At 43.8% G+C, this 12739-nt stretch overlaps 1 protein-coding gene across 2 annotated transcripts in view; it reads left to right on the forward strand.

Moving 5' to 3' along the window:
• TMEM135 (transmembrane protein 135) overlaps positions 1-11115 on the forward strand; it is a 255810-nt gene extending 244695 nt beyond the window's left edge. For both annotated transcript variants that reach the window (XM_053307850.1, XM_053307851.1), the window contains exon 15: positions 1241-11115. In XM_053307850.1, coding sequence (XP_053163825.1) covers positions 1241-1379 — 139 coding nt within the window. In that variant the 3' untranslated portion in view covers positions 1380-11115. The remainder of the gene's footprint in view (positions 1-1240) is intronic.
• Positions 11116-12739: the final 1624 nt, after the last annotated feature.

Here is a 12739-nt window from a genome sequence, read left to right on the forward strand (position 1 = left end):
CTTATGCACCACTACCATGCCCCCTCCCAATCACTCTGGGCAAGCAGAGGCCTGGACCGGGCCCAGAGTAATGGTGGGGGGAGCGCCAGTGTGGCCTAGGGGAGTTGCTGCCAGCCCGCCAATGAGTGGTGCATAAAGTAACCTACCGCCCACCCACCTGCCTGCCCTTTTTTAACCCTGTAGGCTCCCCCAATTCTTTTAAAGGGATTTCCTTATCTGATGCCTCTTTATAAGCATTTGGACTGGGCTGAACTGGTTCAATCCGGCCTGGCCCTCCTTTTTGGAGGGCCAGTCCGGTTCAAGCTTGAACAGGTCAAAATGGGCTGGTTCGACTTGAACCTGGTTTGAGCTTGAACTGGTTTACACTCCCTTACTAGAAAGGTGCTGTACTCTTTAATTCACTTATGATGACCAATATGTATGGATTGCAAACTAGATGGAGCTATCAGATATGTTTCATATTGGCTGTATGTCAAAATTATACATGTTGACCCTCAGGTAGAGGATGTTACCAGACAATCACACACAGTCTACAGACTACTTGCACACAGTAATAGATCTGGATATTGTTAAACTAAAACTCCCATCAATCCCTACTGGTCACAGTGGCAGAATGCTATGAATGTTGGGAGTAATAGTCCAATGATGGGAGTTGTAGTCTGGCAACCCAAGGTTAGGAACCCCTGCTCTAAAATTACTAGTCCTATAAATGAGATCCTCTGGACCATTTGGACATTTTGAACTTTTGTAAGCACTCCAAAGTTTTATAGGTTCATAATATACTTCAGTGGCTTGTACATCTAACATGGAAGGCTGGAAAAAGAACAGTGCAGAAAGTACTGTATTGCAGAAAACAAGTCCCCATGCATTTTGAGGTTAATCAACCTCTTCTTCAGGTGATTGCGGAATATAAACTTACAAGAATTAAAATATATGGAGATATGTACAAAGTCAAGAGAATAGGATAAAATTACACACACATATTAACAGAGTAAAAACTCTAAAACTAACGAACAACATAGATTAGTAAAGCTAGAGGAAAAATAAGAAAAGAATGACCTGTATTATTTTATTGAATGATCTATAAAAGAATACCGTTTCTTGGGATGTATTTGGGCAATGAATATTGAATAAGAATAAAGCTTTTTTTCATAACCACTGGATTTGCATTCCTTTACTGAGCTGCTTTGTATTTCAAGTGCAGGCAAGTGTTGATTACATCTTGAATTTTATTTTCCAGATTTGCCCTGATGCATAGAAAAATTTTAGATGTATTTGGTACAGAAGCATCTATGCATTTCAAGGATTTCATTCCTAAGCTTGACCCAAGATATACAGTCGCACCACCAGAGATACCTGTTGAGAGGTCTTGGAAATGATCATTAGCCAAGTCTGACCAATGTCTGTCCTGAAGAGTTAATTAACTTAAAAGTCAAATAGACCGAAGAGGACTTGTGTTCTGCTTCAGTATTGTTTCAGTGAGTTGTGTTTTGTTACCAATCTCAACATACTGAAGCTCCTTGGCAAGATGCGGTTTTAATCTGGCTTCTGCCATAGTAGAAAATGCCTCTGGATCATGGGGGTTGGTTGACACAACCTGGTAGATTTTTGACAGAATTATATATCCATAAATTAATATATCAGAGAAAATTTTAGAAGTACCTGAATGTGCTTAAAATAAAAATGTCAAAATAATTCTTTTTAATTCATTCCAGTAGATAACTTTTAAAAAGATACTAAGACTATTTTTGCATTTAGAAAACAAAAGGGACATGGAATATATATTATAGGTCGCTATCCATTTTATTTTAAAAGTCAGTCTAGTCGGAAAGCTTTTTGCTCTTTGAGTATTGTTGGGTTGTTTTATTATTATTTTGTCACTGGGAAATGTTTAGAGCCAATATCCAGTCCTGCACTGTTTATCTCCAGCTTTGACTTTGAAAACTGCCTTCCAGGTACAATTATTTTTCTCCTAAATCCAGTTTCACACTTGGAATTACTACTGAGAGGTGATAACACTGACACTTAGGCCTGGGTTTATGCAGGTCTTGGACATGCTTATATGGATAATCAAGATGAAATGATAGAATGGAGAAGATGGAATGTAATATTGTCATGTTTCAAAGTGAGTCTCAAAAATGCTGGATCTTTTTCAGAGCAAAAATTAAAAATGCATGCATAGAAGTCTGGAGACAATGGACGTGCCCTTGACTATAGAATTGATTTTTGTGAGCCTTCGTACAATGTCAGTGATCCAGGGGCCTTCAAATGGAATGCAAACCCTGAAGTGTGATGGGGGCAGGAAAACTGACTGATTTGTTACTTTTATATATTTTGTTCTTTGCTGATTTTTTAAAAGCATAGCAGATACACAACAGCCATATATACAGACAAGTATGTGAAATTTAGTGCAAGCTGATTACTGCTCAAAATTCACTTCTGTCTATCCTCCCATGTCCCTATGATACTTTAATATTCTAATTCAGTTTTAGTGATCAATTCAGTACAGACCGATGTGAGCTGTGGTGAAAGACTTCCAAGGCTTTCAAGGGAAAATAAACACAGTTTTTACTTGGATTCATCCAATATGCCAAAAGCTGAAATGTTTATGACTGAAAACATCTGAAAGATTTTATATATATTGTTCAGATTCTTGTTTTAATTGCTGTAAGTTATTTTTTGATTCTGTGTGTGTGTGTGTGTGTGTGTGTGTGTGTGTGTATGAATGATTATCTAACAAAATCTTTGCATATATTGTGACAATAAAGATATATTCAAAGAGCAACAGTAGAATAATAGCTTTATTAAGACCAACTTTAAATGTTCTAAATAGTGAGCAAACTTTTGAGTAAATCAAAACTCTTCCAGCCCATATGTAAGGGAAGAAAGAGAGAGAGATAGAAGAAGATGTTGGTGGGCAGCATAAAAAGTCCAAGGCTAGAGTGTGCAATAGTATTAGTCTCCAACAACCTCCCCCACTCCCTGCTCCCTTTTTAAAGCCGTCTGAAGGAAAGTTCTCATGAACTCAAAAGCTTGTTCAATCTTTCATGGTGTGGCAGTGGCAGTTGGTCCTAATGAAAGTATTATGCTGCTGTTGCTAATATTGCTGGATAGTTTATAATGGACCAACATGACTGCCTGCATTTATTTTCTTTTTTGGTCTTTTCTGGAGAATGATGTTCTATATCAGACTTCTAAGAGAGTTCTAATCATACTCATTAAATGTTATGTTTTTTCTTTCTTTCTCATGCACTAGTTATATCAGGTTTGCCAAACGGTAGTGAAGTCATACCTGCCCTTGGGGGGTCAGGGAGAAGTATGTTTTACATTATCAACACAGCACTGAGGAGGAGTAAACTCCTGCTGCTGATTGCTTGTCAGAAAATGTGTTTGATTAAGTGTTTGCTAGATGTGCAAAATGTTTTCACTTCTTTTGCAGGTATGATCATACATGACTGGTGAATCAACCAGTCGGGATGTCATTTGCTGGGACTCACCGACTGAAAGTGTGCTTGCCAAAGGCCCCAAAGACAGTAAACGGCAAAGGCAGGCTTTGAACTCAGGGAATTCCAGTCCACTTCATGTGGTCATGTACATGCCAGTAAAACTTGGTGAAATAGTTCCAGGTCATCTGAACTTGGTACGACCCTGCCCCATAATAAGAAAATCCTTTTCAGGTTTAAAAAAAAGGGGGGGGGTGTCATCATTACTACTGTATTCACAAATGTTGGTGGGTCCCTTCATCTTGCTAGTCCCTGAAATTCTGTTACAAGAAATGCCTTTTGCAGGGCCAAGAAACTAATTGTGGATCTTAGAGCTGTTTGCAGCCCTACAGCCCGCTAAATACAGTGGCCACAATCAGCAGTGCCAGCCACATCCCATCCATTTTGGGCCATGGCACTCTTTCTTCTCTGCAGTTTATTGAGCAGTCCAGACTCCTGTGTAGAGCTGGTTAGGTTCTGAGCATGCTCAAGACAGGCCGGAAATGAATTTTGCTAGTTCCTCCTGCCGCAGGGCGCCTATCCCCAATTCTGGGACTGTAGTGAAGAGAGGTGATAAGTAGGCAGAAATATTCTGACGGCAAAAACAAACTCAAGAGAGAAGAAAAGTTAGAACTTTAAGGGAATTGGAGAAGGGAAGGAGATAGCTAACTCTATGGTCCCTAGAAGCTGCCTCCTCTCAAAAAAGTTTCTAACTTCCCTTGCAATAGAAATATTTACGTAACACTACTGTGAACCACCCCAGACATGACATTTGTGAGGGCCTGATGAGCTCCAGCTACTGGGAAAAAGAACCCTTCACAGGTAAGACCAGTGTTCTTTCCCCCCCTGTGCTGGAGCTCATCAGCAGTGGGACATGCCTAAGCGGTATGAAACTATGTGGGGGTGAGGGGATGTCAGACCACCAGCTGGAGCACTCGACAACAGAAGGCCACCTGGGCAGAAGAAAAAGAGGAGATTTTGTAGTGGCGAATGATATCCGCCATGGTGGAATGATATCCGCCATGGTGGTGATTCCCAAAGGGAGGGGAAGACATAGTGATTCATAGGCCAGCTGGATGCAGGATTTAATCCATTTGGCCAAGGTGGCTTTAGATACCCTGTGATCCAGGTTGGAAGGTTGAAAAGACACAAAAAGGGCGTCTGACTGGCGAAAGACTTTAGTGCGTCTGACGGAGGCGCGCAGTACATGGTGTACATCCAGCTTGTGCCAGAGCTTTTATTTGTGGTGAGTCGGGTTAGTACTGAACGAAGGAAGGATGATATCCTAAGACCGGTGGAATGGTAGAATATCATATTGATTTTGGGTATGAAAGTTGTGTCTTAACTTTAGAACTATGGAATCCTGTTGAAAAAAAGGTAAAGCTCTTTAAAAACCAAGAGGGCTCCCAACTCTGCAAGCCGAGGTGAAAGCCACCCAAAACTACCTTGTAGGATGGAAGTTTAAGGGATATGGAAGATAGTGGCTCAAAAGACGGCGAGGTGAGGGCATTTAAAACTTTATTGAGGTTCCAAGAAGGGAAGCGTTGGATGGGAGGTGGGGCCAAATTGGAAGCTCCCCATAGGAAGCGTGAGATATGAGGGTGAAGCTATTGACTGTCTGGAGTTGAAATGTTCAGTATGGACGGCAGAGTGGAAGCCTGTCATTTCAAGGTGTTAGGTTTGAGATGCAGGTCTAGGCCCTCTTGCAGGAAAGCCAAGACCTCTGTGATGCCCGGAGATAATGGGTTTAGGTTATGTCTGCGGGACCATCTGAAGAAAGCTGCCCAAGTAGCTTGGTAAATACGATGAGTAGAGGAACGACGAGAGGCGTATTTTGGCAATGAATGTTGAATAAGAATAAAGCTTTTTTTCATAACCACTGGATTTGCATTCCTTTACTGAACTGCTTTGTATTCCAAATGCAGGCAAGTGTTATTTTCATCTTGAATTTTATTTTCTAGTTTTGCCCTAATGAATAGAAATCTTTTAGATGTATTTGGTACAGAAGCATCTATGCATTTCAAGGATTTCATTCCTAAGCAGGGATACCTGTTGAGAAGTCTTGGAAATGATCATTAGCCAAGTTTGACCAAAGTCTGTCCTGAAGAGTTAATTAACTTAAAAGTCAAATAGACTGAAGAGGACTTGTGTTCTGCTTCAGTATTGTTTCAGTGAGTGAATCTGAAGGGGATGTTGTATAACCTGGGTCATCTGGAGATGTTTGTCCTTTCTCCTGGAATGTGGGGTGATTAGGAGAGAGTCGGGGGGGGGGGGAAGCAGGGAAAAATCCAGTGAGTAGCCCCTGGAAATTGTGTATAGAACCCATTGGTCCTGTGTTGTGGACATCCAGGTGAGGGCAAACTCGAAAAGTCTGCCCCCTATGGGCATGGAGTCATTGCTGCTTGTTTTGATGGGTAGTGACATTGAAAGCCTTGGATTCTTGGGGCCTGAATGCCCCTCTATTGCGCTGTCTCCACTGGTATCACCCTGACCCCTCGAAAGGTAGGTTTCTGAAATCCCCTGAATGTCTGTTGGAGTTGGAACTGCCTTTGGTTACAAAAGGAAGACGAGGGTGCTCAAAAATCCCACCGAGTTTCTTTCCTAGTCGAGGGCATGGACTTCTCCTTGTCTTTGGTTTCCACTAAGACTGGGTCTACAGAGGGATCAAAGAGGTTGGAACCTGAATAGGGGGAAGAAGTGAGCACAATCGTGGTTTTAGAATCCACTTGTCAACTTTTGAGCCAGAGAGAGCTGTATACGACCATCCCAGAAGCTAAGGCTCTAGAAGCCTGTTGGACGCAGTTGAGGCTGGAGTCTGCCATGACGGCAGCTGCTTTTGACATTTTGTTAATACCTTGTCTAAGCCCAGTATTTATTTTTTTGGGTGGGAGGCAGAGAAACCAATTCTTTTGCCCACAAAATGGAGGTCCTGGAAAAAATAGAATTGGCTGTAGCTGCTTTGATTACGGTAGCGGAAACGTCATGAGCTTTCTGAAGCATTAGGTCACACTTTCTATTGTGGATTTTAATTGTTCTTGACCCTCTGTATTTAATAGTGTCCCAGATGCCATTCGGACAATGGGAGCGTCTATGCAGGGGGAGGCCGGTAGGGCCAAGACCTCAGGAGAGAGAGAGAGAGAGAGATTCCTGGGGTAAGAGCCAATAGGTCTGCAAGACGCCGGATTTTGCCATTCTGCCAACATGACCTGCCAAAAAAGGTTAGGGAAGGTTATAGTGGAAGAGGGGGTAGAGGAGGAGAGAAAGACATTCTTGTCTAGGTCCAGACGGCGCTACCTCAACAGGAGAAACATCATTTATAGTTCTTTTAGCTTTAGACAAAAGTGCATCAAAATCAGTGGAAGTGAAAAGGCAGGCTGAAATAGGCGCCATAGGTGCAGTCTCCTCCTCAGATAACTCTCCTTCCTCTTTATCCAAATCCCTAGGAACCAAGGGGTAAGGAGTTTCAGGGTCAGATGGTTCAGAGCTGGATGCAGGCCTGCGAGAGGCAACACAAGGAGCACAGAGTTAGGAAGGGGAGCAGCTGAGTAGGGTGTACTGGAGGGGGAGGAACAGGTTGCCTGGGTGGGGAAGGAGGGGCAGAGGTAGGAAGAACGTTAGCAGGGTGTGCTGGTGCGCTAGGATGATTGTGTAGGCACTTAGTAGCAGAAGGCTCTTGTTCTGAAGAGGAAGAATAGCCATGGTGTCTCTTACATGTTACTTTGATTGGTCTGGGCACAAAATGTCATCTCTCGTGGAGAGGGATGGCTTTCCTCCTAGGGCTTGAGTCCGGAGGAAGAAGAGAGGCACCTGTCAGGGCGATGAGGTCTCTGTGGGGAGAGCAGCTGGAATGGCCGGTGGGAGCTGGGGAAGGAGTTGTGGCAGGGAGTGGCAACTGTGGCTGAGGGGTGAGCGGGATGCACTGTCTAGGAAAAAAACTTCCTAAGCCAGCCAGTAACGTCTGGTAGGAAGGGTGGGACCGGCCCCTGAATAGGGGGAACAGTGTTACTGTATGTGTCCCCGAGGGCAGCATTGCCGGAGGGAGACTCCATAGGCTGCCTGTAGATGCCCGCGCCTAGTGGCAGGGACTGTGGAGCCTCCTGAGGCAATGCGGAGTCAGCCGATTAGTCTGGGTGGTGTGCAGGGGGACTGCGCGGACCAGCCAGTTCCCCCTCTGCAACAACCACAACAGGGGCAGCAATAGAGAACGCCAATGGATCACCCACCAGGTGATGGTCGTCCTTCCCCTTTTTTGTCCATTCTGCTGTGTCCCTGGATCGCAGTTTTGTCTGTTTACAGTCCGCTTTTATTAGCAGGCGCTCGCTGAGGTGCATGGGCAATGAGGGCTTTTTTCTCTTCTTTTGTTTAACCTCGCTGTGCTCCTTACAATGCTTTGTCTTTTTCTGAGCTTTGCGAGGTAGAGAGGTAAAGCCCACTGATGGAACCACCGCTGGAGTCGGAACAGCTAATGAATCGGGGTATAGCCCGCGGTGAGATCAAAATGGTAGGCTCTGTCACTGGATCGATTTCGGAGCCTTTGGACAAGGACCTCCATAGTAGGTCTTCGACATGGGCAAGCTCCATAACTTCCCAAACGCCAAAAACTGTCTGCATTCAAAGAAACAAACTGTTAAAAATGAAAGTAAAAAGACCCAAATTCGCCACATGGGAAAGGAAAAAAAAGGTAAAGTTTGGGGAAAGGGAAAGAAACGGATCTGAGGCAGCTCCCTTCCTGCCCTTGCACAATCTAAGGACAGGAAAGGGAGTAGAGAAAAGAAAATCCTAAGTTTAGAGGAACTAGCCACAAAAATATGGAAATCTCTACAGAGCAATTTCACAGCCCTGCAAGCCTCGAGCAGACAGGACCGGAACTGGGGATAGGGACCCTCCGGCGGGAGGAACTCGCAAAATTCATTTCTGGCCTGTATCGGGCATGCTCAGTACCTAATCCCATTGCTGGTGAGGTCCAGCAGAGGGGAAATAATCAAAAAGGTTTAAGAGACCTGAGATATTTATACTGGAAAAGTTGAAAATAAACAGTGAGCCCTGGTGTCTGTCAGCCCTGATTATTATTAAAGTATTTGCTTACTGGAAAAATGGTAGCTTTTGGATTCATTTAATAAAATAAAAGCCTCTTAAGAAACCAAACATTTCCTAAATGCAAGGCTCTCCACCCTAAAGCTGGTGACTCTGGTGCAGTTATAGTTGAAAGAAATCAGTTTTATTTTCTTTCCAACACCTCAAATGAACACATGAAGTCACCTGATACAGAGTCAGACCATTGGTCCCACTAGCTCAGTAAGACAGCATTGACTGCAAGCAGCTCTCCAGAGTTTCACACAGGGATCTTTCCCAACCCTACCTGGAAATGCCAGGGATTGATTCTAGGACCTTTTGCATGCAAAGCATGTGCACAATCACTGAGCCTACAGTCATTCCCTCCTCAGTAGAGAAGTCCCAAAGGTGGCTTTGCTGTGGATTGAAAGCATAAACTAGCATAAAGCCTTTATGTGTGAATTAGGGAGGGGGAGCTTTCTTTACTTCCAGAGCCCAGGTTTGCAACCACTTTTAACCAGACTATACCTTTACCTCGAGTACAGGTGGAGGAGCCACGAATATCTGCTCCTCCTCCTGGCTCCTGCATCAGCCAGGGCGCTTTAAGCCCAGCTTCCTCAATGTGAACAGCAACAAAGCCTGATGGAGCTCTCTGCTTAATCCTTGCTAACTGGACAAAGAGGCACTTTTAAAAGGTGATGATTCTCTTTATTGAGCAGAGGGGGAATAACTGGCCCTATCCACCCCGAGCACAATACCTCCAGTGACTGTTACTGGTGTCTATCATGTTTCATTTTAGATTGTGAGACTTTTTGGGACGGGGGTCCTTCTTAAATATTTATTATTTCTCTGTGTAAAACGCTTTGGAAACTTTGGTTGAAAAGCAGCATATAAATATTTGTTGTTAATTATCCATTTCTCTTCCACAACCAAAATATTCTTTAGCCCTCCCTTCTCCCAAGTGTGAAAGCGACAGAGGTTTTGGACCCCTTCCGTCATTATTCAGCTCCTCCCATTTCTCTCCTGTAGTGTGAACACCAGCAGAGGTTCCATCAAGAATGTGTGCGCATTTGGGTTCGGTTCTTTCTTCCCTTGATTGCTTATGCAGCCGGTGGGGTGGGGGTTCCCTTGGAACTGAAGGTTACATTGACAGGAAGCCCTTGGGGCCAATTGGCCTGATTATCTAGACCCGTTTCAAACTGGCTTTCGGGTGCTGTGGGGTGGAGACTGCCTTGGTCAGCCTGATGGATGATCTCCAGTTGGACAGAGGGAGTGTGACTCTGTTGGTCCTTTTGGATCTCTTGGCAGCTTTCGATTCTATTGACCATAGTATCCTTCTGGAATGTCTGAGGGGATCGGGGGTGGGAGACACTGCTTTGCAGTGGTTCCACTCCTACCTCACAGGCAAATTCCAGATGGTGTTTCTTGGAGATTGTTGTTCTTCAAAATCTGAACTTTTGTATGATGTCCGTCAGGGCTCCATATTGTCTCAGATGTTGCTTAACATCTACATGAAACTGCTAGATGAGCTCAACAGGAGATTTGGTGCAGGGTGTTGTCAATATGCTGATGGCACCCACATTTATTTCTCCATGTCAACATCATCAGGAGAAGGCATAACCTCCCTAAATGCCAGCCTCGAGGAGTAATGGGCTGGATGAGGGATAACAAACTGAGGCTGAATCCAGATAAGATGGAGGTACTTAATGTGCGGGGTTGGAACTTGGGAGAAGATTTTGATCTGCCAGTTCTGGATGGGGTCACGCTCCCCCAGAAGGTATTCCGTTTGGGGGTGCTTCTGAACCTCTCCCTGGTGTCCCAGGTTGAGGCGGTGACCAGAGATGCTTTTTATCGGCTTTGGCTAATACGCCAGCTGCATCCATTTCTTAAGATGAACGACCTCAGAATGATGGTACATGTGTTAGTAACCTCTAGGCTGGATTACTACAAAGGGCTGTATGTGGGGCTGCCTTTGTACGTAGTCCTGAAACTGCATTTGGTCCAGAATGTGGCAGCCAGGTTGGTCTCTGGGTCATCTAGGAGAGACCATATTACTCCTGCGTTGAAAGAACTACACTGGCTGCCGATACATTTCTGGGCAAAATACAAGGTGCTGGTTATAACCTATAAAGCCCTAAACCACTTAGGCCCTGGGTATTTAAGAGAATGTCGTCCTCGCCATGAGCCTCACCGCCTGTTAAGATCATCTGGAGAGGTTCATCTGGGGTTGCCACCAACCCATTTGGTGGCTACTTGGGAACGGGCATTCTCTATTGCTGCCCCTGGACTCTGGAATGCGCTCCCTGTTGAAATAGGAGCCTCCCCATCTCTGGCAACTTTTAAAAAGGCACTGAAGACACATTTATTCACCCAGGCTTTTAATTAGATTTATAGTTTTAATTTTTAATAAATATTGAGTTTTAAATGATTTTAATGTTTAAATGAATTTAATGTTTAAATGAATTTAATTGTTAATTGATTTAATGTTTGAAATGATTTTAATTGTAAACCACCCAGAGTCACAATTTTTGGGCTGTATAGAAATATTTTAAATAAATAAATAAAAAGACCAGGAAACACATTTTCCTTTGTAGCTGTGTGTGATCTCCTTATTCCTCTAGCATTTGAGGGCTCAAACCCCCAAATTATTTATTGCATTCCTATCCCATTCTCCCCCCAAGGAACTCAGGGCAGCATACATGTCTCTACCTTTTTGCGTCACAACAACCTTGTGAGGTGGGTTAGGCTGAGAGAGAGAGAGAGAGAGAGAGAGAGTATTCCAAAGCAAGTTTCATGACTAAGTAGGGATCTCTCCAGTCCTTGACCAATATGTGAACCACTATACTGTGCTGACATCTCTACAGATGTTACAAAATGAGACATAGGGGTTACAAAACCTGCAGAAACCTCACTATTGAAATAAATTCCCTTCTTGAACTTTTTTTAAAAAAATAAATAAATAAATATCTGGCTATCCAAAGAACACTGCTAATATTTTGTTGCCCTTCATGACATATGTAGTATAAGGTGAAGGTTTCCAACCATGGGTTCCCAGATGTTGCAACTTCCATCATCCCCAGCCCTAATGGCCTGTAGAAATTGAGAAGTAATTGTTTGTGCCACTTAGACAGAAGACCTTCTGTCTAAGTGGCCCAAATCAGTGGAGGAGCATAGAACAAGGTCTGGGATCCAGTCCAGGACCCTCTGAAGCAAGAACAGGGACATCTGGAATGAAACTAATTCTGAAGAAGCCTGGGCTTGCGTCCTTGCACAAATTCAGCAAGGGCCAATTCACATGTTTAGAAGCAGCAATGGCCAAATGGCATTGTTGAGTGATTTTTACAGCTGGTGAAACACAACAGCTGATTTTGAGGACAATTACTTTATCACATAATTAATAATCACATCCCCCCCCTCCCCAAATGCTCCCATACTCAGCTCTGTTCATGTTTGTGGTTTTCCTAAACCTCTTGGCAGGTGGATTTTTATTGTCTCTCCTAAGGAAAATGCCAGTAGATTCCCAGACGCAATTTCATATGGTGTTGCTTAAGTCATTGCCCCCAAGATTATAATAGAACAGCATGGTGTATTTTGGCAGTTCCTTGGACATTAGATCCCTACTGGGATTTTATATGATGCCTCTATTAAATTCCTCCCAGATATTAGAGCAGCCACAAGAATGTTCTGCCTTCAGTATACGAAAACATGACTTTAGAAGCAGAAATGCCATCTTCTGAGCACTGTACACGGAGTTCATAGCTGCCTTATACTGAATCTGATCACTGATCCATGAAGCCAAATATTATCTTTACTGACAGGTACTGGTTTTCCAGGGTTTCGGGCAAAGGTTTTTTTCAGCCTTTTATGGAGATTCTACGAATTGAACCCAAGTCCTTCTGCATGCAAGGGAAGTGCTCTCCCACTGGGTGATTCTCCTGCAACCCCCCCCCCCAGTTCTTATCAGCTCCTCTGCTCCAAGTTGAGTTCCCTCAAATATAGTAGCAATGCTTGAATTATGGAGGAATAGGCAAGGCAATTCAGAAGCCCCTGCCCTAACTTTCCCTAATTTTAGCTGAGGTATTTAAGAGGACACCTTCTTGTGCATGAGCTCCACTGCTTAATAAGGTTATTTGGAGAGGTTCACTTTCATTTGCCACTGGCCCATCTATAGCTGCCCCTCTCTCTGTATGGAGGCTGGATAAGAA

The sequence above is a fragment of the Hemicordylus capensis genome, chromosome 3 (genome assembly GCF_027244095.1).
Source record: "Hemicordylus capensis ecotype Gifberg chromosome 3, rHemCap1.1.pri, whole genome shotgun sequence".
Taxonomy (NCBI): Eukaryota; Metazoa; Chordata; class Lepidosauria; order Squamata; family Cordylidae; genus Hemicordylus; species Hemicordylus capensis.